General features: G+C 56.9%; 9 protein-coding genes across 9 annotated transcripts; 2 read left to right on the top strand and 7 right to left on the bottom strand.

The window, feature by feature from the left end:
- Window positions 1-171: 171 nt before the first annotated feature.
- Window positions 172-1169, bottom strand: UV8b_02825 (uncharacterized protein; the record flags this gene model as incomplete). Its single annotated transcript, XM_043140323.1, has 3 exons — window positions 172-257; window positions 398-748; window positions 950-1169. 3 exons carry the CDS (start codon window positions 1167-1169, stop codon window positions 172-174), a joined length of 657 nt encoding a protein of 218 aa, XP_042996257.1.
- A 334-nt stretch (window positions 1170-1503) lies between these two features.
- On the bottom strand, window positions 1504-2928 carry UV8b_02824 (uncharacterized protein; the record flags this gene model as incomplete). Its single annotated transcript, XM_043140322.1, has 2 exons — window positions 1504-1597; window positions 1679-2928. The coding sequence occupies 2 exons, from the start codon at window positions 2926-2928 to the stop codon at window positions 1504-1506; spliced, it is 1344 nt and encodes a 447-aa protein (XP_042996256.1).
- A 563-nt stretch (window positions 2929-3491) lies between these two features.
- On the bottom strand, window positions 3492-5033 carry UV8b_02823 (uncharacterized protein; the record flags this gene model as incomplete). The annotated part of the gene is made up of 4 exons (XM_043140321.1): window positions 3492-3624; window positions 3785-4008; window positions 4141-4743; window positions 4989-5033. 4 exons carry the CDS (start codon window positions 5031-5033, stop codon window positions 3492-3494), a joined length of 1005 nt encoding a protein of 334 aa, XP_042996255.1.
- Window positions 5034-6332: 1299 nt separating this feature from the next.
- Window positions 6333-7463, top strand: UV8b_02822 (uncharacterized protein; the record flags this gene model as incomplete). Its single annotated transcript, XM_043140320.1, has 1 exon — window positions 6333-7463. The coding sequence occupies one exon, from the start codon at window positions 6333-6335 to the stop codon at window positions 7461-7463; it is 1131 nt and encodes a 376-aa protein (XP_042996254.1).
- Window positions 7464-7600: 137 nt separating this feature from the next.
- On the bottom strand, window positions 7601-8428 carry UV8b_02821 (uncharacterized protein; the record flags this gene model as incomplete). Its single annotated transcript, XM_043140319.1, has 1 exon — window positions 7601-8428. One exon carries the CDS (start codon window positions 8426-8428, stop codon window positions 7601-7603), a length of 828 nt encoding a protein of 275 aa, XP_042996253.1.
- A 1683-nt stretch (window positions 8429-10111) lies between these two features.
- Window positions 10112-11326, bottom strand: UV8b_02820 (uncharacterized protein; the record flags this gene model as incomplete). Its single annotated transcript, XM_043140318.1, has 1 exon — window positions 10112-11326. The coding sequence occupies one exon, from the start codon at window positions 11324-11326 to the stop codon at window positions 10112-10114; it is 1215 nt and encodes a 404-aa protein (XP_042996252.1).
- A 2004-nt stretch (window positions 11327-13330) lies between these two features.
- Window positions 13331-14011, bottom strand: UV8b_02819 (uncharacterized protein; the record flags this gene model as incomplete). Its single annotated transcript, XM_043140317.1, has 1 exon — window positions 13331-14011. One exon carries the CDS (start codon window positions 14009-14011, stop codon window positions 13331-13333), a length of 681 nt encoding a protein of 226 aa, XP_042996251.1.
- A 3589-nt stretch (window positions 14012-17600) lies between these two features.
- Window positions 17601-19232, bottom strand: UV8b_02818 (uncharacterized protein; the record flags this gene model as incomplete). Its single annotated transcript, XM_043140316.1, has 1 exon — window positions 17601-19232. One exon carries the CDS (start codon window positions 19230-19232, stop codon window positions 17601-17603), a length of 1632 nt encoding a protein of 543 aa, XP_042996250.1.
- A 2407-nt stretch (window positions 19233-21639) lies between these two features.
- On the top strand, window positions 21640-24151 carry UV8b_02817 (uncharacterized protein; the record flags this gene model as incomplete). Its single annotated transcript, XM_043140315.1, has 5 exons — window positions 21640-21933; window positions 22055-22360; window positions 22443-23180; window positions 23264-23925; window positions 24004-24151. The coding sequence occupies 5 exons, from the start codon at window positions 21640-21642 to the stop codon at window positions 24149-24151; spliced, it is 2148 nt and encodes a 715-aa protein (XP_042996249.1).
- Window positions 24152-24444: the final 293 nt, after the last annotated feature.

Below are 24444 nucleotides of genomic sequence, written 5' to 3'. Positions count from 1 at the left end.
CGGTGTGGGTTGCATAGTGCGGTTGACCACAGCTTTCATCGTTTCTTCTCCCTCTTGCTCCAAGTTCTGCTTTCGAGACGCTTCCTTGCTCTCTCTCTCTCCGGTTGGGTTTATCAGCCGAGAAATAGGATGCGAAACCCAAAAGAACCTCGCCCGCCCAAAAGCCGACTACTATTGAGACTTGGCGTCATTGGCCTTGAGAGAACGCATGACTTTGCTTCGCTGCTTCATCATGTGGGTGAACAAGATGAACGAGCCTGACAAAAGCATACATGACATGGTCAGCACAACCGCTTCGAGTGCTGCAATGGTATTTTCCGCTACGCGAAAGAATAAAAAAAAAAAAGAAAAAAAAAAAGGAACTGGTGTTAGTGCGACGGGGAAGGCAGTGACATACCAGGAACATAAGTAGCCAAGATGCCATACAGGATGTACGGTTCGATCTTGCTCGTCTGAGCCGCGGGGATGGTCGCGCCGTACACAAGCATGCACTCGCTCGTGATCCCCAGGGGATACAGCACGTAAAAGGTACTATAGCGCGCCCAAGTCAAAAAGGCGGGCAGCACACCGGCCAGCGAGAGCGCAAAGTACGAGTATCGAATGACCTCGGTGACGGACCAGGCGATGAGCATGGAGGAATAAAAGGGAGAGAGGGCGAGGAAGGGCCACGAGTCGACGATTTTCCAGACGAGCAGAAGCCGGGACGAGACTTGCAGCAGGGTGGTGCTGAGAGGGGCACGAACGATGCCTGTGTCGACGGCGGAGACGTCCGTCCGGTCAGCTAGTAAGGGAGGGAGGGATTGCGGCCTCGCGCATCACATCACGGACACTGATTTCGTTTGCCCATGCAGCTGCGTCTCGCGTGTTTCCGGGCAGAGAGGCCGAGACAACAAGCGTCGGGCAGGCAGGGGGGGAGAAGGAAAGAAGAGGCGGGGAGAGGGCGGCCTACCGAGCAGAGAATGGGCAATTTCCATGATGGCCATGGTCTGCGTCCACTTTGTCCACTCGCCCACGCCGGCGTAGACGGTGGCTGGACCGCGCAGGCGAAGCAGGCCGATTGTGCGGCCGAGCACGACGCTCCAGGCCACGGCGGACGCAAAGTTGTAGAGGATCAAGTAGGCGGACTTGAGGGGCGACGCCGGCCTGGCGGACCCGCGTTTGTCGGCCATGGTCGCTGATCGGTCGTGGAATGGAGAGGATTCGATTGGGGGTTGCAAGGCAAGGCAAGGCAAGGCAAGGCAAGGCAAGGCAAGGAGAGGAAGTTGGAAGTCGAAAGTCGGAAGCCGGAAGTCGGAAATTGGAATTTGAAGTTGTGAGCTGCTTGACTGCATTGGCCGACGGGGAGCTTGTTGTGTGGAGGCGAAGCCGCGGCAAGTTGGCCCAGCCGTGACCCAGCCGTGCGCGACTCGAATTAGGTACTCCGTACATTGGTCTGATACTCTGTACTCCGTACTCCGTACTCCGTACTATGGCCAAAAAAGGCACCGACCGCCCAGGCACGGGTTACCAGCCCTCAACCCCCAGGTACAAGGTACCGCCTGCCCAGCGCAGGCTGGGGTGCTCCGACTCCGCCAGGACTTTGGCCTCGGAGAAATCGCTGCTACAAAAATCTTCACCCAAATCATCCCCCCCAACACAAACTCGCAACTCCACAACTCACAACAACATCAACGCACACACCAGAACGCCAAAGCAACCGCCCATCCACCTGCCCCAGTACCACGCATTGTCCTGCTCCTCCTCGCACTCGAAGCCCTCCACCCACACCAGGCAGTCCGTGGCGCCGGGCGCGCCCAGCAGCACCTTGAGCTTCTTGAGCTCCGCGTCGTCGCGCCCTCGTTCCACCGGCCGGTCCAGCCTCCCGTCGTCAAAGGCTATGCCCCTCCAGAGCAGCAGGCCCATCCTCCTGGCCATCTCGACCTCCCTCAGCACGCACCTGGAGCCGACGTCCAGCGGGGCCGGGGCCGGGGCCGGGGCCGGGGCCGACGCCGGGGCCGACGCCTCGCAGAGACCCAGAAACGTCTTCCAGAACAGCATCCTCAGCTGCTGATGGTGCGGGGAGAAGACGAACCCGCGCGCCGCGTCGTCGGCGCCCAGGATCTCGTCCACGGCGTACATGCCCACCCCGAGGGGCAGCCACTCCCCCTCGGCCCAGTCCAGCAGACCGGTTATCCGGCCCGTGGCCGGGTCCACCAGCATGTTGCTGGGGATGAGGTCCCCGTGCGTCAGGCACCAGGGCAGGTGCTCGATGTGGTCGAGGTAGTGCCGGACGGACTGGGCCTCGCGGCAGACCTCGCGGTCCTTGATTTTGGCGACGAGATCCGCGCGGCGTTGCAGGGACGAGCCGATGCGGCCCCGGGCGCCGGCCAGGTCCCGCCGGGGCCGGCGGTGGTGGTACGCGATCGCAAAGATGCGGGCCAGGTCCTGGACGAGCGCGGCGCGGAATTCCGTGGCGGAAGCAGCAGCAGAAGCAGAAGCAGCAGAAGCAGAAGAAGAAGCAGCATCAGCTCCACCACCACCACCACCATCCTGCTCGCCCAGCAGGCTGACGAGCGGCACCCCCGGCAGCCTCTCGACGAGGTACATGTGCAGCAGGGGGCGGTCGTACCCCTCGCCCCGGAGCGGTATGCCGCCCAGAGGCCCGAGATACGTGGTTTCCGCGACCACGTGCCCGAACATGCGGCGCGCGTCGTCGTAGATGCCCATGTCGAGCTTGAACCTCTCCGGGCGGAACTGCAGGAGATGGGTGGTGGAGACGGCGACCGTGTAGGAGCAGTGGCCCTGCGTGTCGGCCTCGGCGACGTGCTCCTCGGGAAAGGCCAGGCGGGCAAAGTCGAGGCACTCGCCCCTCGTCTCGGGATGGCAGTTGCTCCTGGTGAAGATGTCGTCGTCGCGCTCGGCGGGCGGGGAGTGCGCAGCCATAGCCATGGTGTGCATGTGACGAGGTCCGAGGCCCGATCTGGGGATGGAGCAGAGCAGCAGGATGGTGGAGGCTAGCAGGTAGCCATCAAGAATCAAAAAGACGACGGAAACGAACCAAACAGTCAAGAGGGAAAGGGGGGGGAGAGTAAAGGGGAGGGGAAAAAAAAAAAAAAAGCCCTTTTCACTTCTCGACATGTTGCCCCCCAACCCCCTCTTCTGTTGGTTTTTTTTTTTTTTTGGCGTCCGGAGAGTTTACAGGTGCAGCTAGGCCGCACGCCACGCGCCCAATGGGATGCTGATGCTGATGCTGCCAGCCGGTCATCAGGAAGCTACGGTAACCTCAATTTCACCCACGGCATTCGTCACTGCTCTGTTGCGTACCTAGTTCGGCAGACGTGTTCACCACTACTTCATCAAAGCTATTCGGCAAAGGTACGTAAAACATGGCAACACTCAAGCTGTCACAGTATAAGAAGCCCAGCAGAGCCGCCGTTGGTGTGGCGTCGTCACCCTTTTGGTGCAACACCAGGTAGGTAAGGATCCTGCAAAATCATCATGTCATGCCAGCTTCAGTAGGTGGCCGTTAGCCTCCGCACCAGATACTCCTTGCTGTTCACGCCGTCATACTTCTTGTCCTTGGTCGATGCGTACGTTCCCGGCAGCGTTTCGATGAAGCTGTCGGCATTTGGGTGGCAAAAATATCTACTCGAGCGCATTAGTCGAAAACAAGAAGAAGCTGCAGAATTCAGAGAAACAAGATGCCGCATCTGCGACCGAGTCGGTTCTTGCAAGGGGGGAGGGGACCAAGAAGGGAAAGCGGACGGGGCCAAAAACGAAACACGACAAGAGCGGTAAAACGCACGCGATGCTATACCGAGGAGGGTGGTCCTGGCCCTGGCCAGGTGGTTCAACCACGCGATGTATTGTGCTCTTGATGGTGTCGTTGCTCCAGCGAGCCAGCAAATCGCCGGCATTGACGACAATGGTGCCTTTGATGGGTGTGGCATCCACGAATTGGCCCGTCGGCGACTTGACCTGAAGACCACCGCGATCGTCCTGGAAAAGAAGCGTCACTGATCCGTAATCCTGCCGTGTCGATTGGGGTCATTAGCAACGCCATCTGTTGCCCCGACTTTTCACCTCGACGAGAAAGAACAGAAGCCCTCCTTCGTGCGCAGACGACCATGGTGAGAAGAATGATGATGATGATGCACGTACGCTATGCTCCCCAGCTCTGACCTGGCCCGGATTTGCTTTGAAGACGTGGGCGCCAACTCCCGGGTAATGCAGCAGCCGCAACGTGTTGTCAGCCGCGTCCACAAACTTGGCAAAGAATGCCTCGTCGAGGTTCATGCCCAGGGCAATGGCCCGCATCAGCTGCAGATGCAGTTCCTGGCACCTGGCAAAGAAGTCCAGCAAGCCGGCCCTGAACCCCTTCAGGTTTCCTTCCTCGGCGGGCCAGGGGTTGGGATACTTGGGGTTGGTGTCCCTGCCAATCTCGAGAGACTCCTTCAAGTCCGGAGCTGCGCTTCTGATCTTGTCCACTTCGGCCGTGTCGAGGGACTGGCTGACTTTTTCACGTCCGGGCGCCGAGTAGCCGCGGTTCGCCTCTGGGGTGGTCCAGCTCAGCTTCAGCTTTGCCGCGGCGTCGAGGGCAAAGAAGCGGGCGGAATGGGCAAAGGCATGCTTGACGGCGTCGGCGGGTATGGGGTGGTTTTCCAGGTAGATGAATCCGGCGGTTTGAAACCCGTGGAGGATGGTCTTGGCGGTGGCTCGGCGCTCCTCCGGGGTGCCGCTCAGGAATTTGGAAAAGTCCACAAGCTGTTGTTTGTTGCCAGGGCAGGTGTCAGTCTTGGGGTCTGTTGGGGTCTGTTGGGGTCTGTTGGGGTCTGTTGGGGTCTGTCTGGCAAGGCGGCGGATTCCGCATCGTGTTTTGCTGCATCGTGTTTGCTTTGCAGCGGCCCACGGGAGTGCGTTTTACGTGCCGGCGACAGATTCCCTCGGGACATGCATGATTTTGATTTTGCATTTGCATGACGCCGTCTCGAGCAAGTGCAAGGACTTACAGGGATAAAGAGGCCCTCCTTGGCCACAGCAGCGACGGTAGCCATGGCCAGACGACGCGGACTCTCGATACTTGAATGGGTGCAAGTGCGAGCGAGCCCTGGAGGCAGGGAGTGGAAAGACTTTTCTTTGAGAAACAACGAAAAGCGCTCGAAAAAGAATTGAACGCTGGTCTGCCCCGGGTGCGGGTGGTCTTTGGTGTCTATGGTCCTTCAACCAGCGACAACGGCAAGCGTGGCTCGGCGTTTGAGAGGAGAGGCCTCCGCGTTGGTCCAAGTCTATGTAGTCTTGTTGGTTCGTCTTGTTCCCTCACCGGGGTAGCTTCATGTACGACGTGCAGCGACGAGGCGTCAAGACATCCCTTGTCGAGGACTCGGTAATTCGATAAAGGGGACCTGCACCGTTTGACGCTTTGCCGTGTGCACGTTACGGAGGACGAATACCGAGGACAGAATCTATGTACCGCAGATTTGGCTCGAAGCGACCTCGACGACGCCAAGTGGTCGGTGGCTCGATCCCACTAGTGCTACATACCTAGGTACCTAAGCCAGGAAGGCACCTTCCTCCTACCATTACCAATTGCCCAGGTTAAATACCTAAGGTACCTACCCACCCAGGTAGGTACGTAGGAGTGGAGACGGGAAAAACAAGTCTCAATCTGGCAGGAACGAAAAAGCTGCAGCTGCCCTGCCATGATGGCGAAAAAGGTTTCAAAACGGGCCGACGTGCCATTCTCCATCCATCTCTTGGCTGGTAAAAAACCTCTTGCAGGTAAAAACCACTTGCAACACTCGACTTTTCAAGCACAGTACACGTATGCACGCTGTTCTGTTCTAGTCCAACCAGACCGTTCCCCGCTTGCCAAGGTTGCATCGGCATCGGTTCATCGTCCCTCCCCCGCTCCCTGTCTCTACCGAGCCTTGCAGTATCGATGGCGCCGGGTGGCGTCAAGCATTGAAAGGTGCCCTGCCCTGCCTGTCGCTGCCGCTTGCAATCCGTGCATGTTGCCGTTGGCAGACAGCTGATCATCGTCATCAGGTCCCGAGAGGGGGTTGGTCGCCGTCGTGTCTGTGTGCTATATGCTAATGCACTCGCTGTAGTATGCACGTCCGTCTTACGCAGCCACTCGGATCCGCGTATCCACGCACTCTGCCTCTTGTCAGAGAGCGCCTCGCTTGAACTTTGGCAGCCCGAGATTCTCTCCACCACCCCTTTTCACCATCGCACACATAGCAGCCCTTACCTTGGCGGACCGAAACCAGTATCGGCAAGTCTTGCGCATCTGCTCGAACCGGCAAGACAGAGCCATCATCATCATCATCATCATCACCACCACCACCACCATCATGGCCCCCCTCGGCTCGACCATTGTGGACATCCACACGCACATGTATCCACCGCAGTACATCAGAATTCTAGAGTCTAGGTCAACTATACCGCTAGTTCGCAAGTTTCCTCAGGCTCCTGAACCGCGCCTCATCCTCTTGGAGTCTGAGCTCGCCGATCTGGACCGGGCCATGACTGACGCTACAGCCAAGCCTCCCGGTCGCCCGCTGACGCCGCACTTTGCTTCTCTCGACCAAAAAATCCACTTCATGGATACCCATCGTATCAACATCTCCGTCATATCCCTGGCCAATCCCTGGCTGGATTTTGTCGATTCGTCTCAGTCCGGCAAGATTGCTGATTCCGTCAACAAGGAATTCTCCGACATGTGCGGCAAACACCCTGGCCGACTGTTCTTCTTCGGCACCTTGCCACTGACAGCACCTCTGGACACTCTTCGAGCCTCGATATCGCATCTCCGGGGACTGAAATACTGCCGCGGTGTTATCCTCGGGACCTCGGGATTGGGCCACGGACTCGATGACCCAAATCTCCTTTCGATTCTCGAGGCAATCGCCGCAGCAAGGCTGGCCGTCTTCCTGCACCCTCACTATGGCCTACCCAACCATGTCTGGGGTCCTCGTGCCAGCGAGTACGGACATGTTCTCCCGCTTGCCTTGGGCTTCCCCATGGAGACCACAATAGCCGTGACGCGCATGTACCTGGCTGGTGTCTTTGACAAGGTACGCGACCTGCGGATGCTCCTAGCGCACAGCGGGGGGACGCTACCCTTCTTGGCCGGGAGGATTGAGAGCTGTGTCCTTCACGACGGCCAGCTCGTTGGTCAAGGCAGAGTCGGCAGCAACCGCCGCCCAGTGTGGGATGTCCTGAAGGAGCAAGTCTACCTCGACGCCGTCATCTATTCCGAAGTAGGGTTGAAGGCCGCAATCGACGCCAGTGGCTTTGACAGACTCATGTTTGGCACCGACCATCCTTTCTTCCCCCCTATAACAACAAGCCATGAGCAAGGTCAATGGGAAAGCGTGAGTCTGAATGCCGAAGCTGTTGCTAGAGCAGTAGGTGAAGGGTCTGTCGAAGCCGACGCAATCATGGGATCCAATGCTGTCCGTATCCTGAGGTTGCAAGAATAAACCATGAACCCTGTCGGTGAAAGATGGAAAGGCATGGAGAATTGGGGGAAGAAGAGTGGCCAAAAAAAAAAAAAAAAAAAAAAAAAGGGGGGGGGGGGGGGGGCTTGCTGGCCCTGCGGCGCATCGTGGCAAGCAGTTTAAGCAATCGGCTTTGCCCGCTGATATTGGAGCTCCGCCTCGCGAATCCTCTGCCGAGCTTGATGGACCACGCCCTCAGCCTCCTGTAGCATTTCCTTTGAGTATTCCTGCTTCTGCAAGTTCCTGACGGCTTGCACGGCACGTAGTTTGTCGCAGACAAGCTCCCAGTACGGCTTGTTCATCCCTGGGTCAGCGACATAGTCTCCGGGAATGTCGATGGCGCCATTGGCCGGTCCGGTTCCCTTTCCGGTCGAGCCCAACGTCGCCTTGATGCTTTCCTTGGCCAGCTTCCTCCGCGCCTTCTCGTCCTTCTTCTCTTTCAATCTTCGTCTTGCCTCTGCGAGATCCTCCATTTCCTGGGCGGCCGCAGCCTGTCTCTCGACCTCCTCGTCCCGCATACGCTGCTGCGCGGCCAGCCTCTCCCGCTCCTTTTCCAGCATCACCCGGTCACTCTCGTCCTTGTGCTCTCTCATTTTCCTGTGCGCCTCTTCTCGCGCCTCGAGGTCATCGGCAAACTTCTTGTGCTCCCTGTCCATTGCCTCGCGCTCCTGCTTGCGGAGCAGCTTGGCCTTGCTCGCTTGATCGTAGACTGCCCGCGCGTTGGGATCCGAAAGAATGTCCCTTGCCCGCTCGAAGAGCTCCCATTGTTCCGCGTCGAAATCGTCGCCAGCCTTGTCCGGGTGGTATTTCAGAGACCTCTTCCTCCAGGCGCGATGCACGTCCTCCTTGGGCGTCAAGGCGTCGACGCCGAGGAGATGGTACAGATCCAAGTGTTTCTCGGCATACTCGCCGGCGAACCGCAAGAGATCCCTCTTGTCGTCACTCATCTTGACACCCTTTGGATTTGTCGCCTCCCCTCCTTTTTTTTTTTTTTTCTGTTCCTGCTTTTTATTTGCTCATGTGCTTTTTGTCTTCAGCCTTTGGTTGGCTGGAAGGTGTTTGATGAAGCGGCGGCAGAATATTCGCTTAAGAAAACTTTTGCGAAAAAAAAAAAAAAAAAAAAAAAGGCCTGGATTCTGTATTAAAGGCCCAGTGCCACATGCAGAAGCGAGAAGACCAGGCGGGCAAATGCAAAGTCAAAAAGCCAATGTGCCAGGAGGAAGGAAGGAACACAAACATACCCCTTCGGACGGAAAGCATCCACGAGCTCAAGAGGCAGGCGGGTCGCGTCTCCCTCCACGTGACCCGCTGCTCTGCTTCGCACGGACGGATACATAACGCCATCGTTCTCTTCAAACCAAGTACGGAGGATGCCATAACCACTGCCATCTTGTATTCTGGTTGCCTCGATTATTCACAGTGCAGGCCGTCATCCCCCCCCCTGTTTCGACATCAATGCGCAGCCTCATTACTTTTGGTTTCCCGAAAAAAAAAAAAAAAAGTCTTTGGCTTCTTCTCAACCATCAAGTACTGTTAAACACGTCCTCGGCTCGACGACTAGGGAGCGCATGCTCCAACTCTCGCGAGAATGCTGTCTTTGCTTGGTCAGACCGACGTCTCCTTCCAAGACGACCTGTTCAAGCGCCCAGTCGGACAAGGCGCTGCAAGTCCGGTGGACGGATCCGTCGTCGAGACCAAGGCCCTTTGCGCACCAGCCTGACCCGGACGGTTGCAAGGCCCAACACAGTCCTTTCCAGCCAGGGATTCTTTGGAATGCCTGCCGAGAGATCCTACACCTACAGTATCCCAGACACAAACGGCCTTGGCCGTGGTTAAGCCACCTTTTTTTTTCCGGTAGAGTTCTCTCGACCAACCCGTCTCCGACCAATCGCCCTCTGTATTCGTCGGCAGCGTCAACGGCCTTGGGCTGGTCTCTGAATGGATGGCGCGTCGGGAAATGTATCAACGCAAGTCCTCATCCGCCCAGTGCTGCTTATCCTTGAAGATGGGGCACACTCGTCGACAAGCCTAGGTGTTCCAACCGTTCCCCGCGACAGAGACCTGGCGGTGAAAGCCCCCCGGAGAGAAATCCCGCAAGGAATATCTCGTCGCCGCCCATGTAATCGGCGCAAAGGTAGGCGTAGACCTCGCGGAACGCGCTTTCGGTGGGTGTCAGCAACGTTTTGATGTTTTGCCAAGACCAGAGAAGAGCAGAAAGAGAGGGACTTTCAAGACGCGCTCACTTCGGCCGGGCCAAATCCAGAGGCTCCAGCCCGTGATGATGCTATGTATCAAGTTTGTCACTAAGTACTCCCGACTCCAGTCCGATACGAGACGATTCTATCCCTCTGTCGCTGGTTTCGCGGTGCCAAATGGGACGCAGGGGAAACGTCTCTCCTCCGCAGGGAGATTTTGTCAAAACACACAAGAACCCCCTGCTTTCGGCGCTCGGCGCTCAGCGCTCGTCAAAGTGTCCTGCCTACCAAGACGGCCATTCGCTGACCGCCGGCTGTGGTTGGTCGTAGCACGTAGGAAAAAGATACGGTGCGGAGTAGCCAGGCATGCAAGGCCTGGAAAATGTACTGCATTCTGCTTGTGCCTGCTTTTCCCGTTCTCTGGAATACACACAACTACGGGGTCAAGCCCTGGCGTAACCACTCTGGCACAAACGCTCTCACTTTGACGCTGCTCTTGTCGTCCTCGCCTTCCCCCCATTCCAGAACAAACTCGTCCCCCGGCTTGTACGTAGCGGCGGCCTGCTCTCCCGGCAGAACCACGTCGGTCATCATCTCCAGCCGACACAGGCCGAGCCCGATGTTGCCCACCCCTTTCAACCATTTGCCCACGCTGCGGCCCTTTTTCCCGAAACGACCGATGCTGGTCTCGGCAGGGATCATGTCGGACGTCAGCTCGTCCGGGGGGCCGCACTCGGCATCGTACACGAGCGCCTGGGGCGGGGCTTTGCTCGTCTCGTAAATCACGCACGGGAGCATGCGCTTCCTCACCACGCCTCTGTGCCTGGTGCGGACTGTGAGTTCCTGGCCGACGTAGCAGCCCTTGTGGAAGTCGATGCCGTTCATCAGGTCCATGTTGCTCTCGAGAGGGAGCGCCAGCTCGGGCAGGATCTCGCCCGGGCCTTCCGGCACGCCGTGCAGATACCGACGGACCGTGTACGCGTCCTCCGAGGTGGTCTCGACGTCGATTTCGGGCGCGTCGGCGCCGCCGAGCCGGATGATTCGGTGTCCCAACCCCGGCGCCCTGGGGTCCTTCAGGACGATTGCGGTCTTGCCCGAGGCCGGAGCCAGGGGCGGCCGCGGGGCGGACGACGCATCGTGCCACGCGTGCCACACCGACGCCTCGTCCGGCGCGAGGCTGCGCACCGTCACCCGGGCGCGCAGCTTGTACCGCCGGATCTGTTTCGCCAGCCTGGCTATGTGGGCGGCATCGGCCTCAACCAGGTACCCATGCTCCTCCTGCGCGGCAAGGCCGGAGCCGCTCCGGAAGGGATAGATGAAGACGTCGTGGATCACTCGCCCCGTGGCGTTGAGGAAGCCGGCGTAGAAGGCGTCGGTTCGCGGCAACCCGTCCGGGGCCATCATGTTGGCCGTTACGATGCCCTGCAGGAACTTGGGGGCGTCGGATCCGGAAACCAAGAGGAGCTGTCGCGAAGTCAAGGCCGCGATGCCAGATGCCGGCGGCTCGGGCTTGGGCTTGGGCTTTGCCGACGAGCCTGACGAGCCTGACGAGTGACGGAGTTGTTGCTGGACATGGCAGCAGCCGGGGCAGGGAACGGCGCGCGGGGGGCTCCAGTCCCGCCGCGGCGCGAGTCTCGAAAGAAGGCGCATCGCGGCCGTGCAACGGCGGGTTGGCAGCGTGGTCTTTTTTGGCAGCTAGCCTCGCACGGGGGTCTTTGTTGACGACGGAGACGTTTGGACGGGGACGTTTTGACGGGGACGTTTGGACGGGGACGTTTTGACGGGGACGTTTTGACGGGGACGTTTTGTGAAGCCGTCGTCACGTTGCACAGTGTGTTGGTGCCTGGCTCTGTTGCTTGTGCCCGGTACTTGTGTGCGGGGCTGACTTGCGCTGGGTACTCGCGTCGGCGGCTTGTACCCAGTACTCGATGATTTCATGGAGACGCCGCCAACAAAAGCCAACTTGAACACTGTGGGGACTTACCCCGTACAGGGTAGGGTATTTGATGTACATAGTACATGGTAGGCACGCTGGTACAACGTACAACCATGGTTTAGTTGCAAGCCGACTCGATCTGTAGCTCTAGATATCGCAGTACATAATATCCAATAAAGTCACACTTTTGGTGCACCACTAGACTAGACAAGGAAACCAACAAGTTTCCGCAAACGCATGCCCATGGGAAGCGGAAGCGTTTTTAACGACGGGGCTCGTCGCCTCTCGTCTTGCTCACTTAGTTATTCGTGACAAAAAAAAAAAAAAAAAGGAGAAAACGAAACATGGATGGAATCACGCCAATGCAAGGGACAGCGCCCGTCCTGGGCAGGATGGGAAAGAGCCACTGGCAGACGAGACGACCCGACCAGATTTAGATTAGATACGTAGGAACGTAACGCTTCGCAACCAGCAGCCGCTTCTACGGTGATGCATCGCCTGACGGCAATTTCTTTTTTTCTTTTAATTTCCCCCCAGCTTTCTGGTTCTTGGCACGCCCGACGACGTGACGTCATAAGAGACGGGCGTGATTAATGTTTTATGCGGGCAAGAAAAAAAAAAGGAAAGGAAAAAAAAAATGCAATGCACAAAAAAAAGGGGGGGGGGGGGGAGAAAAGAAAAAGAAAAAGGCTTCCAGCGCCTGGCCAGACTCGCAGCATCGCAGACGCCCCCGCGTTCCGTCGCTCCCAGAACATCACCTACAGTTATCAGCCCTGCGCGTTGCCCCGCCTGTAGTCAGGTCAGAAGTAATGTAGGCGCCGCAAGCATCGAACAAAAAAAAGGGCTCGCGAAGCCACGAGTCGGTGCCGCGGTGCCGCGGTGCGCAATGCGCGGTTGCCTAAGCCGTCATCGGCATGGCGTGCCCAGCGTCGGCTGGGATGACAAATCGCCGGTGCCATATGCCTCGCCTCGGATTTGTGATCAAAAGTGCTTGCTGGGGCGTCACGGATTGGCCGCGTTGCCGTGGGCCGCTCGATCGCTGACGAATTCAGTGGTGGGGCGCGGCACCTACGCCCCTCGGCGGCAGGCGAGCCCGGGTCGGATGCCGACGGAGGCCAGTCGGTCAATGATTCATTGGCCGGGGCCGACATCGCCCCTGTTTTGCCCTGCTAGGAAACTGGGCTTGCGAGCTGCGTGCTGCGTGCGACGGACGGGCTTGCGTAAGCTGGTGTCGCACTACGGGGTACGTACTTGGACCGTAGCACGGAGTAGAGCCACCAAGCCTGCAAGCATGCAAGAGCAAAGACGCACGTCACACACTGGCGCCAATCAATGCTGTAGACTTGTGTGTCATTTGAGCCCTCGGGCTGAAACTATGGACTTTGACACGCCCCCCGACCAGTTTACGTGGCGGGAGTGACTCGCCGATTCCAACACGTTCTTGTCCCCCTTGTCCCCCCTATGTAGATCCCTGAGTGGTGATGGTGGTGAATGAGATGAGAGACGGCGTGACTCTGAAAACCCCTTTCCGTGCGCCCCCTAGCATGTGGTATCATATCATTTCTGAGCCCAATAGAAATAGCATAAGAAGAAAGGAAATGAGAAAAAAAAAGAGAAGAAAAAGACAAAAAAAAAAAAAAAGCACCCAACTCCCATGCTATGCCGTCGCTGTGAAAAAACCCCAGTACACTTCCAAAAACGCGTTCATCCAAGGTGGCCTAATAGACCGAAATGGCGGATATCAGGCCTGCGGGTGTTTGTCTCGAAATGTAGAACCCGTCTTCAAAGGCTTCGGCATCCTCGCCCTGTTGCCTGGCGTCCTTGTCGTCGTACTCGAGCGAGACGTCAGCCGGCGAAGGTGGCGTGGCTTCGTCGTCTGACGATTCCGAATCGTCGTGATGGACCAGTTCAGGGGGTGGGCTGGCGTGAGAGTGTGTTCGCACGAGTTCGAGCTGCGCGTAGTCCTCCTCCAGGTTGTCGCCCATGTCCTCCTCGTCGTCTTCACCGGCCAGCAGGGTCTGCCGAGCAACAGGTCGAGGGGCAGAGGTCATGGCAGGAGCGGTCGTCATTTCGACACCGTCCACGTCGTCGTCAAAGTCGGCGTCATCGTCAGAGTCCGAGTCGGATGAATCCGAGTCGTCGTACTCCTCCTCTGGCTGCTCGGCGACGACCTTGTCCGCCCACTGAACACGTCGCTCGGCGAGTTTGCCGACACCGCGGACAGACTGGTTGAACCGCCGCTCCTGCTCACGCTCGGCGTCGGCGAGCTCAAGCATGAGAGAATCGAGCAGGTTGGCGTGACCGACGAGCAGGCGGAGGTCGTGATCGGGTTGGGCAGCCTCGCGAGAAAGCTTGGCCCGGGCTGTGTGGGCCAGATAGTACGTCTGCGCGATGGACATGGTCTTTTGGAGAGCAGAGCGGCTGTGAGAGGGGGGAAACGGGGAAGGATGCCGAGGTTGCGCGGTTACTTTGGTGGGCATCATTGGTTTTTCTATATAGAGAGAAAAAAAAAAAGCAGTCTTGAGAATTGAGTCGTTGGGAGTAGGGTGTTGGGAGTATGGTGGAAAAGATCCTTGTGGTGAGTCAAGACCCGAGCTTGTGGATCGCCGGTGTAGCTTGCAGGGATGCCGCAGGATGCCGCAGCAGGAGGGTGCGGCCCACAACGGTGCAAAGGCGGTGATGAGATATTCCCGGGAGGAGATGAGATGACGGGGCTCGTATAGGAAAGAGGCTGTGTTGTGGACTGAGTTGAGTCACCGATTTAAGGTGACGGACTACCTAGGTAGTGAAAGCTTGCTGCTTGCTGCTGTGTTTTTTTGGCTTTGATCTTTGTTTTGCCCTTTGGTGGAAGGGGAAAGGGAGCCAAGGGATTTGCTGGAGGAATTGAAATTTGTTTGATGACGGACGGACGGATGGATGGATGGATGGATGGATGGTATCAAGACGCATTTCGCATCGAACCGAATCGCCTGGAGGGTGAGGCGTGATACTTATGATGCTCCGACCTGGGACGGTTAATAAAAATTAAAAATAAAAACGCCGACCGCGCAACAGCATAGCATCGCTGATGAACGCGGAGTTTGGACACGCGGGACCCGACCGGCTCCCAAGGGTGGTGTCTTTGTGTTTGGTGTCTCGGTGGGTGTGTGCCGAGGTACCCCCAGACCGACCCCCATCGGCCCTCGATAACCGCCCACTAAATCCGAGCTGCCCTTCAATGTTGGGCTTGGTAATCCATCAAAACAAGACTCGGGACTCAGGACTCAGGACCCAGGACCCAGGAGCCAAGTCCGGAAGCGGGCTGCCCTCCATCCCGCCGCCGATAAACATACGTGTCAGCCCCATCAGCATTCCATTCCAGGGTTCCGTTCTCCAGGCCGTCAGTCCGGATCTCTACATGTAGCCAGGCACACCACCCCGGTGCCCCCCTTTATTCTGCTCCACTCACCGCCACCGCAAGTGCGCAAGTACGTACCTAGGTAGTTTTAGGGCGCACCGTTGGTAATCAATCCCCAGCCGTCATCCATCCACTCGGCTTTTGCACAAACCAAGGAGTGACTAAGCACCCTGTCTGTCCGCTGTCCGCTGTCCGCTGTCCGCTGTCCGCTGTCCGCTGTCCGCTGTCCGCTGTCCGCTGTCCGCTGTCCGCTGGCTGCGTCCTAGCGCCCTCGCGCCCTTGCGCCCTTGCGGCCCCCGTGGCTTTTCGCTCCAGCTGCGCAGCCAGCACAAAAGTCCGCCTCGGAATTCCGCTCTATTCAATCCGTTCCATCCGTCCGTTTCCAAAGGCCGTCCGTCAACTAACTGCGCGGCAAAGGCGCTGCCCAACGCGGCGGCGGCTTCTTATCTCCAGAAACTCCGCGAAAGGAACCCGTCGCTCTTATCGGACGGGGACTGATTATTGATGACGATGATGACGATGATGGAGGTGATGATGGTGATGATGGTGATGATGGTGATGATGTCTTCGAGGTCCCCAAGAGCCCCACGGTCCAACACTGATAGGGCGTCGTTAGAGAGTCCACTCCCCGCGGTTAAGATCTGGACTGCAGGTGAATCGTGTTGCATTGTTCTCTCGCGATCGGGGCAATGGCAATGACTCACCAGGCAGGCTGCAACCCCCTCCCCCCCAGGCTTCCAACCAAGGTCGGCATCGGACTTAAACAACGGCCGGAGATTCCTGCAGATCTGGCGGCCCCCGTGACTGCTTTTTCAATTTTTCGACGCCGATAGCGCCGCGCATTAAACACTCCAGCCCCAACCAACTAAGGTAAGGTAGGTACCTAACCTAGGTACCCAAGGTACATGTACCTAACTGTGCCGTAGACCCCATAACCATGACCATGACCACGGAGCAACCTGGTTGGTTGGTTTTTTTTTTTTTTTTTTTTTTATAATTTTCAGGTGAGTGTCGGAACTCCGAACGCCTCAAGGCCGAAGCCCGTTGCTGGTCACGGAAACGGAAACCTCGCTGCATCAACTGGCGGACACAGGGGAGTCGCTCGGGTCGCCGACAACATGAATGATTGTCAATCAGCGCGCCTTTGTGACATGACATGATCGGGCGAAGCAGCGGGCAAGGTCACATCGTCGCTCGCTGTTTGCCGTTGGGCTTCCTCACTCAACCGGAATCCTGAACACGCTGGCGATGTTGCCCGGTTTCGGCCACACACACACACTCTCTCTCTCTTTTATTACTATTATTTTTTTTTTCTCTTCTTGCGGCCGTGCCTTCCTACTTTCAAGTTCCCCCTTCGTCGTGTTTACGTAAAAGCCCGTGTTCCTTTACCGAAACCCTCCCGCAAATCTTTTTCAATCAACTCCATACTACGACTACGACCAGGTGTTGTGAGCGAATGCCTTGCTAGCGCAGTGGCCAAGTCCTTCCTGCAATCTAAAAACCAAAATCGTCAATTATTAGCAGGACGCCTGATTACATGTCTCTCGGCAACAGTTATCCGTCGAGTTACATCAGGTGGTTATGAGGTATGTAGGTACCTAGGTAGGTAGGTAGGTAGGTAGGTATTTAGGCACCTCGGCCACCTGGAACAAACCAGACACCTCCTTGTTTTCCAGCGCCCGCTCAAGGCCTCCGCCATCCCCTGTTGTGGTGTCGATAAACCTTGTCGTCCCGTTACTCTGTGCTCCGTGCATCAGCGGGCTACGTACATGTACGCCTCGACGGAACGACCCCGTCCATGCCTCAACAGTCTCGGTCGCCGATGGACCGGCATACGTTGGTTGATATGAACAAAAATCAGCGTGGTGATTTGGTTGTAAATGTCAACTCGCCTCTACTCCTCTGGCACTGCTGTTCCGACCGCTACTCAACGCGCAGAACATGCAGCTTGTCTCCGCTGTGCCCGTTTCCCAGTCCTTAATTGCTGCTTTTTCTACTGGTACTGCCGAGTTGTTGCTAGCACGATTCTAAATTGTAGGACATGTATGGATCTGTATACACCCGATGGCTGGAGCGAATATTTCTGTCTAAGCCTACTACATGCAAGGAAGACGGTGAGAGAGGGAGAGAGAGCCAAGAGAGGAACAATCTATTCATCGACATCACGGGACACGGGTGAGCTTTCGCCAATCAAGCTTGCCAAGCATTCCCGCACATCATGATGATGCAGCCAGAGCTCGGCCCCCCCCCCGTCCCCGTCACTCCCATGATAGCAATCGCCTCGGTGCTCTGAAGAATCCAAGAATGCCGCGACATCTTCAACTGGCAGTTGCGCAACGCTCCAAGGGAAAAGAAAAAAAATAACAAAAAGAGAGATGGGATGCTGTGTTGTTGCGTGGCTGCAGGTGAACGTAGATCCTGCCCCAACCGACTCGAACAGCAACGCCATGACAAGTCCCCATTCTGCATTCGGCTGTACCAAGTGAATATACCATCCGCCGCGATTAACGACAATAAAAGGGTACGTGGGCTACCCACCTATATGCTACCCAGTGGGTTCAACAAAGCCCCCACGGCATTCGCGCCGTGTTCTACTCGGCTCGGAGTTTCGTCTTGGTACGCTTCCTCTTGCCTCCAACCTCCTTGTTCTCCTCTATTTCCAGCAAGGCTTCTCTCTTCTTCTCACTGACCAGCTTTAGCGCATCACGGATAACTCTTGTTTCCAGGTTGACGCCCTCCTCCCCCCATGCTGTCATCTGCCTACCCACACGGTCTTCAATGGCCAGAACAAGTTCCACGTCCCGTTGTCCGACAAAAGTCGCCGATTCGCCTCTTCGGCCCGCGCGAGCGGTTCGACCAACCCTGTGGATATAGTCGTCGGGATCTCGCGGTACGTCGTAGTTGATCACAAGGCTCACTTCAGGAATATCCAGTCCACGCGCAGCAACATCGGTGGCCACGAGAATGCGAGCGGCTGACGCACGGAAGCGCCCCAGGTTGTCGATCCTCTGTCTCTGGGGAAGCTTCGAGTGCAACGAGGTAACTCGGTGATCCAACAGACGCAGTAGATGATGAAGGAAATCGGCTGTCGAGGTTCGATTGCAAAAGATGATGACGGTCTTGTCCTTGTTGCTCTCCGTGAGGAGGAAAACGTGGAGATAGTGCTCCTTGTGCGTGACGGGTATCTGGACGTGTGTTTGGTGCAGGGTAGGGGGAACAGCGAGCACCTGAGTGCCAACCTCGCACACAAAGACCGGCTGTTTACCGGGTTTCTGCGGCATGCTTTTCAGGGCTCGGACCTCGGGGGTCATGGTTGCGGTGAATAGGAGCGTTTGCCGCTCGGTTGCTGCCGGCAAGGCCGAGAGGCATTCTTCGACGTCGGGAAGCATGCTTCCCGGACCGCCGGCGTGAAGGAGCCGGTCGGCTTCGTCAAGAACAACGAAGCGAACCCGCCGCAATCCACAGATGGTATCTTCCCCAGAAGTTCGAATATGATCTGCCAACCGTCCGGGTGTGGCAATGACGACGTGCGGACGTTGAGCCAAAGCAATGGCTTGGGCTCGCATGTCGGATCCTCCCGTGACCAAGACGGCCCTCAGGCTCTGAGGAGACGATACGGCTTTGAACTGCTCATATATCTGAAGGGCAAGCTCTCTTGTGGGTGTTAGGACGACGGCGAATATTGCGCTAGGATCCTCTGCCCACTTTTGCAGTATAGGAACGGCAAATGCAACCGTCTTTCCCGATCCGGTCCTGCTGCCTCCAATGCAGTCCCTGCCGCTGAGAATTTCAGGTATGCAGCTTTTTTGGATCCCAGTAGGCCTTTTGATGGCCATGTTCGAGAGCGACTGCACCAGCCATGGGCGGACCGACAGGGATGAAAAACTCGTATGGGGATCGGTCGGTGCCAGGATCGGGTTCCGAGGTTGAGGGCTGGAAATCTGCTCTACAGCGCCGCGCCCAGCTCTTGGCCGCGCTCTGGATGGCAACTTTAAAGTGGACAGGACGGATCTCGAGTGCTCTTCATGGTCGCCATCGTCGCTTGACCCGTGCTTCGACGGGCTCGCATCCGTGTGGACAGCATCATGTGAAGGGGATGTTCGACGTCTTTTTCTGGACTCTGGGCTGTCCAAGTAGTCCGATTCCGCAGAGGATTCTCCAACAGAGGCATTGTCGATATTCGATGCCAAACTCGAGTCGTCGGTTTGCACAGGACGCCGCATTTTGACAACTGATGCAAAAGCTTGGGCGCATCATACGTTGGTTGTTTTGATTTGGGAAAAGGAGGGCTTTGCGAGGGCTGCGAGGGCTGCGAGGGCAAAAAAAAAAAAAAAAAAAAAAAAAAAAAAAAAAAAAAAACGGGTGCTGCATCCTGGCTACCTCCTAGTGACAGGGATTCAATGTCATGTGGGGCTCAAGTGCATGCAATGCCGTCAGAACTTTGCTTTGCTAAGGGAAAGTTCCACTCTTACATACGGTATGTACATGACTCTTTCTCTCCAAGTTCTACGATGCCGTTGGCTAAAATCTCTTTTTGATAATTGAATAAAGCATTCGTGGAACTGCGATGAGCGTGAGCTTTGTCCCTTCCACATCAGGTGCGAGCTCGCTATTCGTCGACCCCGGGGCTACCTAGCTCAGTCGCATTGGAGAGGCGCAGAGAAGAGGGGAAAAAAAAAAAAAAAAAAAAAAAAGAGAGAGCGAGAGAGAGTGAGAGTTTTGCTGCAACGACGTTGCTTGGTCAGGATGGATGCAGCTGCCAATCAGGCCTAGACGCGCGCCTGGAGCTAGAACCTGGCCGCTGATTGGGCAACTCCCTTGGTGCAAGGGCGCTTCTCGCTTCTCGCTTCCTACTCGCTGGGGACCGACGACGACGGCTGGTACGGTAGGTACATACGGAATAAGCCGACAGAGGTCCTGGATGTTATCAGGCCTTGCAGGGATCACCAGTCAGCAACCGGTGGGTAGGTGGTCCCTAGAGTTCATTGACACTTCAAAGTTCAAACCGGCTGGGCCGTCAGCGGGGGCTGCAATGGGGCTCTGGGCTTGTGTACCTGTAGATGGTGTCTATATGGTACATATGTACTCCGTACATGGATGAAGAATCAATCAGTGGCATGCGTCGCCTCGCAGGGCGCACGATGGTTCGAGTAGACCTTTGCTGCGGTGCCTGCCACCTGGCGCATGGAACCAGGCAGGCAAGGGGCGCCTCCTGCCTCCTGCACAGTGGTAGGTACATAGTAGGTCCGGGAACCTATGTGGTCAATGACCGAATCCTGGACTGGACTCGGCGACTCGAGTCGAGATGTCAATCTGCTTTGACGGACGGCAACTCGGCATAGGTATATACATGTATGTATATTGCATTGACTGACGCCATCCCACTAGCCGCTTCAGGCTTCGCTGCTCCAGGGTGCAAGCGCCAATGCCAATCCGCTGGGGCCTTGTCCGCCAACTTGGCGCGTTTAGCGGCTGCTGCAGCCCAACACGGACCAGTCACTACGACCAACGTTGAAGTCCATGCATGTCCCCAGCAGGACTTCGCCGACTCCTCTAGTGTCTCGAAACAATGTGCTGGCATCCCCCCAATGTATTGACTGCTTTAGACAAGTGGCCGGCTTGGACTGATTGGGGTCTGTGAGGTGTGAGGCTGTGCGCCTTGGGGGTTTCATGGAAATTGTGCCCCCGTATGCACTGCCCCGCTACCCAAACCTAGAGCTTGTTCTCCCGCAGAACCGCAGACTGCAGACCCTCATGTTGGCATCATTGACCGGACCTAGACCTAGACCTAGACCTAGACCTAGACCTAGACCTAGACCTAGACCTAGAGTCTAGACCTGTTCGTGTTGCGTGATGCATGCTCTGGTCCTGGCTGGCTGGCTTCGGCTGACAATGACCCAACGCCAGCGCCAAACGCCAACGTCAAACGCCAACGCCCCCGGGCCCCGGAATCGTGGCTGCCAGTGCCAACGGTTCCATCGCTCGGCTCCCGTGACGCCACGGCGTCCCCCTTTAGGCTGGGTACCTTGGGTCACCTAGATGTCATGTACATCTTCGCCGGGCTTGCAGTACCTACTTGGGTACCTACCGAAGGCACCGCACTCACCCAAGGTACACCTAATCTACCGCCGATACGAAGGCACTACCTTCCCCCGCCCCATCCCCGTGCGGATAAGTCAAAGTCTCCGACGTTGAATGCAACGGTATCGCGTCCAGACTGCGGACTGCTTATAGCCTGTTCGCCACAAGGTGCGTAGGGATTATACCAGGCCTTGATGACAACCAACTCCAGGCTCCTATCCTATCCTACCCTATCTACACCCATGTACTCGCAAAGGCGGAAAAGGGCCGAGTCACAAGAGTTGTGCAGTGCACTCCAGAGTCCAGAGTCCGTTCCCGTACTCCGTACTCTGCACGAAACAGAACATCTCGGGCTGTTCGGAGCACCTTCGCTTCTTTCATTTCGGCTCTTCATTGTTCAATAACACAGACCAGCGATGACCGCCTAACATTTCTTGCCATGTTGTGAGCGCACCCCCCTCTCCCCCCTTGGGCTTATTTGGTTGATATCATCAACAATACCCCAAGTCCGGCTCCATAGCCAAGGTACCTCCCAGGTACCCACCAAGTATGGCGCATGTACGGATCAAACATGTACTGTTCTACGCAGCGCTGCCAGCCAGCTGCCAGGCCGTGCGGGTTCTCGTCTCCTCGTGCCTCTTCCCCTTGTTCTCGGGCTGCCGCTTCATCCACAGTCCTGCGAGAACCCAGCACGTTGCCCAACCATGCTTTGAAGTTTGGATCCTGGATCCTGCTTTCAACTGTCCTGGCTTTCAAGTTTGCCCATTGACCCCTTCTTCTCCCATCCTTCCTCGGCGCTGGTTAATTGCTCAGCGGCAGCCCCCCCCCATAGAAGCAAGCATAGTCAGTCGTTCGACCGCTCTTCCAATCAACGTCCCGTCCCGACCAGCATTGGCCGGCCCTGTTCCAACTTCGAAGCAAGCTGCTGACTTCAGGCCGTCTCACTCACACCCACCCGCCCCAGACGATTTGCCGAGTAGGCGGTTTCAGCAATATCCCGCCGTCCAACTTTAAAAGCTTGCCGTGTCCCGTTCGTTCGACCTCTCGCCATCCCGCCGTGTCTGCACAATCCAGTTTCGCTGCGACGTCAACTCTTCTTGCTTTTGTGGTCCTCCACCTCGTGGCTTTCACCCACGATAGCAGCACTTCCTCGGAGGTGCAATCACACTCGCTTGTATCTCCTCCTACTTGCAGTTGGCTCGCGAGAGGCTCCGTCATGGCCGACGCACCAAACCCACCCCCGCAGAGTTCCGAGCCCTCGGCTCAACGCGTAAGTCCGGCAATCGGGCGTTAAACTGAAAATAGTCGCCAAGTTTGAGGCAGGTGAGCTGACCAGACGGCTTTCGAACCAGTCAACGCCCTACGCCGCCCCGCCCGTCTCCGTTTCTACACCAAACGTTGTTCCTCAACTGTCTTCTCCCGCTCCTCCTGTACTTCGTCCGGCCCTCCCCGGTGGCCGTCCTGGTGGCCGTACTCCTCGATTGGGTCTGGCCATCCCTCCCTCGCCCAATGCGAAAGCTCTTGGCAGTCAGGCAGCTCAGACGGTCTCATCTAGACCCCCGCTTCCGACGCTTCACCTGGCCACACCTATGGGCAGCCAAATCACCCCGTACGAACAACCTCCCAGGTCGCAAGGAGCCCAGCCTGGCCACTCGGCAGATGGCGGTAGTGAGAGTAGCGCCGCACACTCCAGGTCCGATAGCTTCGGGCCGCTCGATGGCAAAACCAGCAATCCTACCTCGGCCGGGTCGCAGTTCTCCGCCCTTTCCTTCGCTTCCCAATTCGGCATCCCAGTGACCCGAGCCCAAGGAACCCCAGACCCCATATCGGCAGTTGGGTCACTGATCTCGGAAAGAAGCGAAGGGGGCGTTCCTATGGAAAGAGACAGCAGCCTGCAGGGCTTGGAAGCTTTTGATCTGCTGAGCTTGGAAAAGGCGAGGAATGCCGATGTCGAGGAGCTTGATGACGAGGGCTGGAGAATCGCAAGCGTCGAAAAACGAGTCGTCGAACTGGGAAACCTGGGCGAAGGAGCCGGCGGCGCCGTCACAAAGTGCATTCTCAAAGGGGGCAAGACAGTCTTTGCTCTCAAAGTAAGTAGTGGCTCTGCGAATTCGTGCCTGGGAGGTTCCCGCAAGCCGTTGTGATGCTATCTAACTTGCCTCTTTTTGCTCAGGTCATCACTACGAATCCGGATCCGGATGTAAAGAAGCAGATTGTCCGGGAGCTGGGTTTCAACAAGGAGTGCGCATCAGAGCACATTTGTCGCTACTACGGTGCTTTTGTAGACCCGTCCACCGCGACCATCTCAATCGCCATGGAGTTTTGTGAAGGTGGTTCCTTGGACAGCATCTACAAAGAGGTCCATCGATTAGGGGGCAGAACCGGAGAAAAAGTTCTCGGAAAGATCGCTGCAGGCGTCTTGGGTGGTCTCACCTACCTCCACACCCGCCGAATCATTCACCGCGACATCAAACCGTCCAACATCCTTCTATGCCGGAACGGGGCGGTAAAGTTGTGCGACTTTGGTGTTTCTGGGGACTTTGGTACAAAGGGGGAAGCAAATACCTTCATCGGCACAAGCTACTACATGGCGCCCGAGCGAATCACGGGCAAATCCTACACCATCAACTCAGATGTTTGGTCAACCGGCGTGACGTTGCTGGAAGTTGCCCAGCATCGATTTCCCTTCCCGGCTGACAGTTCCGAAATGCAGCCTCAGACAGGATTGATTGACCTGCTGACGTACATTGTACGGCAACCCGTGCCAGTACTCAAGGACGAGCCGGACAAGGATGTGTATTGGAGTGACAATTTCAAGTACTTCATCGCGAGCTGGTGCGTGTCCAGCTTATTTCTTCGCGGTTTCCTGCAAATCCGTCATGCGTTTCTTCCCTGCTAACCGCTGTCCTGTAGCCTCGAGAAGCTGCCCCACCGTCGTGGTAGCCCGTGGAAGATGCTCGAGCACCCCTGGATGCTCGAGATGCAAGCCAAACGCGTCAACATGGTCAAGTACCTGTCCTTCGTTTGGGGTTGGGACGAGGAGCAAGCTGCAGTATCGTGAGCCGAACCAAGTCACGGCTTGGGGAACGTGTTAACACCCAAGCTCCCATTCGAAATATGGCCTCGCCATCTCCATCGAAGCATCGTCTTGAAGCAGTCGCTGGCATCATGCTGTGGAACGCCCCCGCCGCCGATTCGATCCCCGGTCGAGGTCAGTAACCATGTCAAACTTGGGTTCCAAAAAACAGACAAAGCCGAACTCTGCATTTCCATAGCAGGGACAGTCGACGGAGCGCCGTGTTTGAGGCGTTGGACGAGCCAGACGAAAAGCTTTTGCGTAACAACCATAGGTGT

The sequence above is a fragment of the Ustilaginoidea virens genome, chromosome 2, assembly GCF_000687475.1.
Source record: "Ustilaginoidea virens chromosome 2, complete sequence".
Lineage (NCBI taxonomy): Eukaryota > Fungi > Ascomycota > Sordariomycetes > Hypocreales > Clavicipitaceae > Ustilaginoidea > Ustilaginoidea virens.
This window is presented reverse-complemented; position numbering and strand designations above follow the sequence as displayed.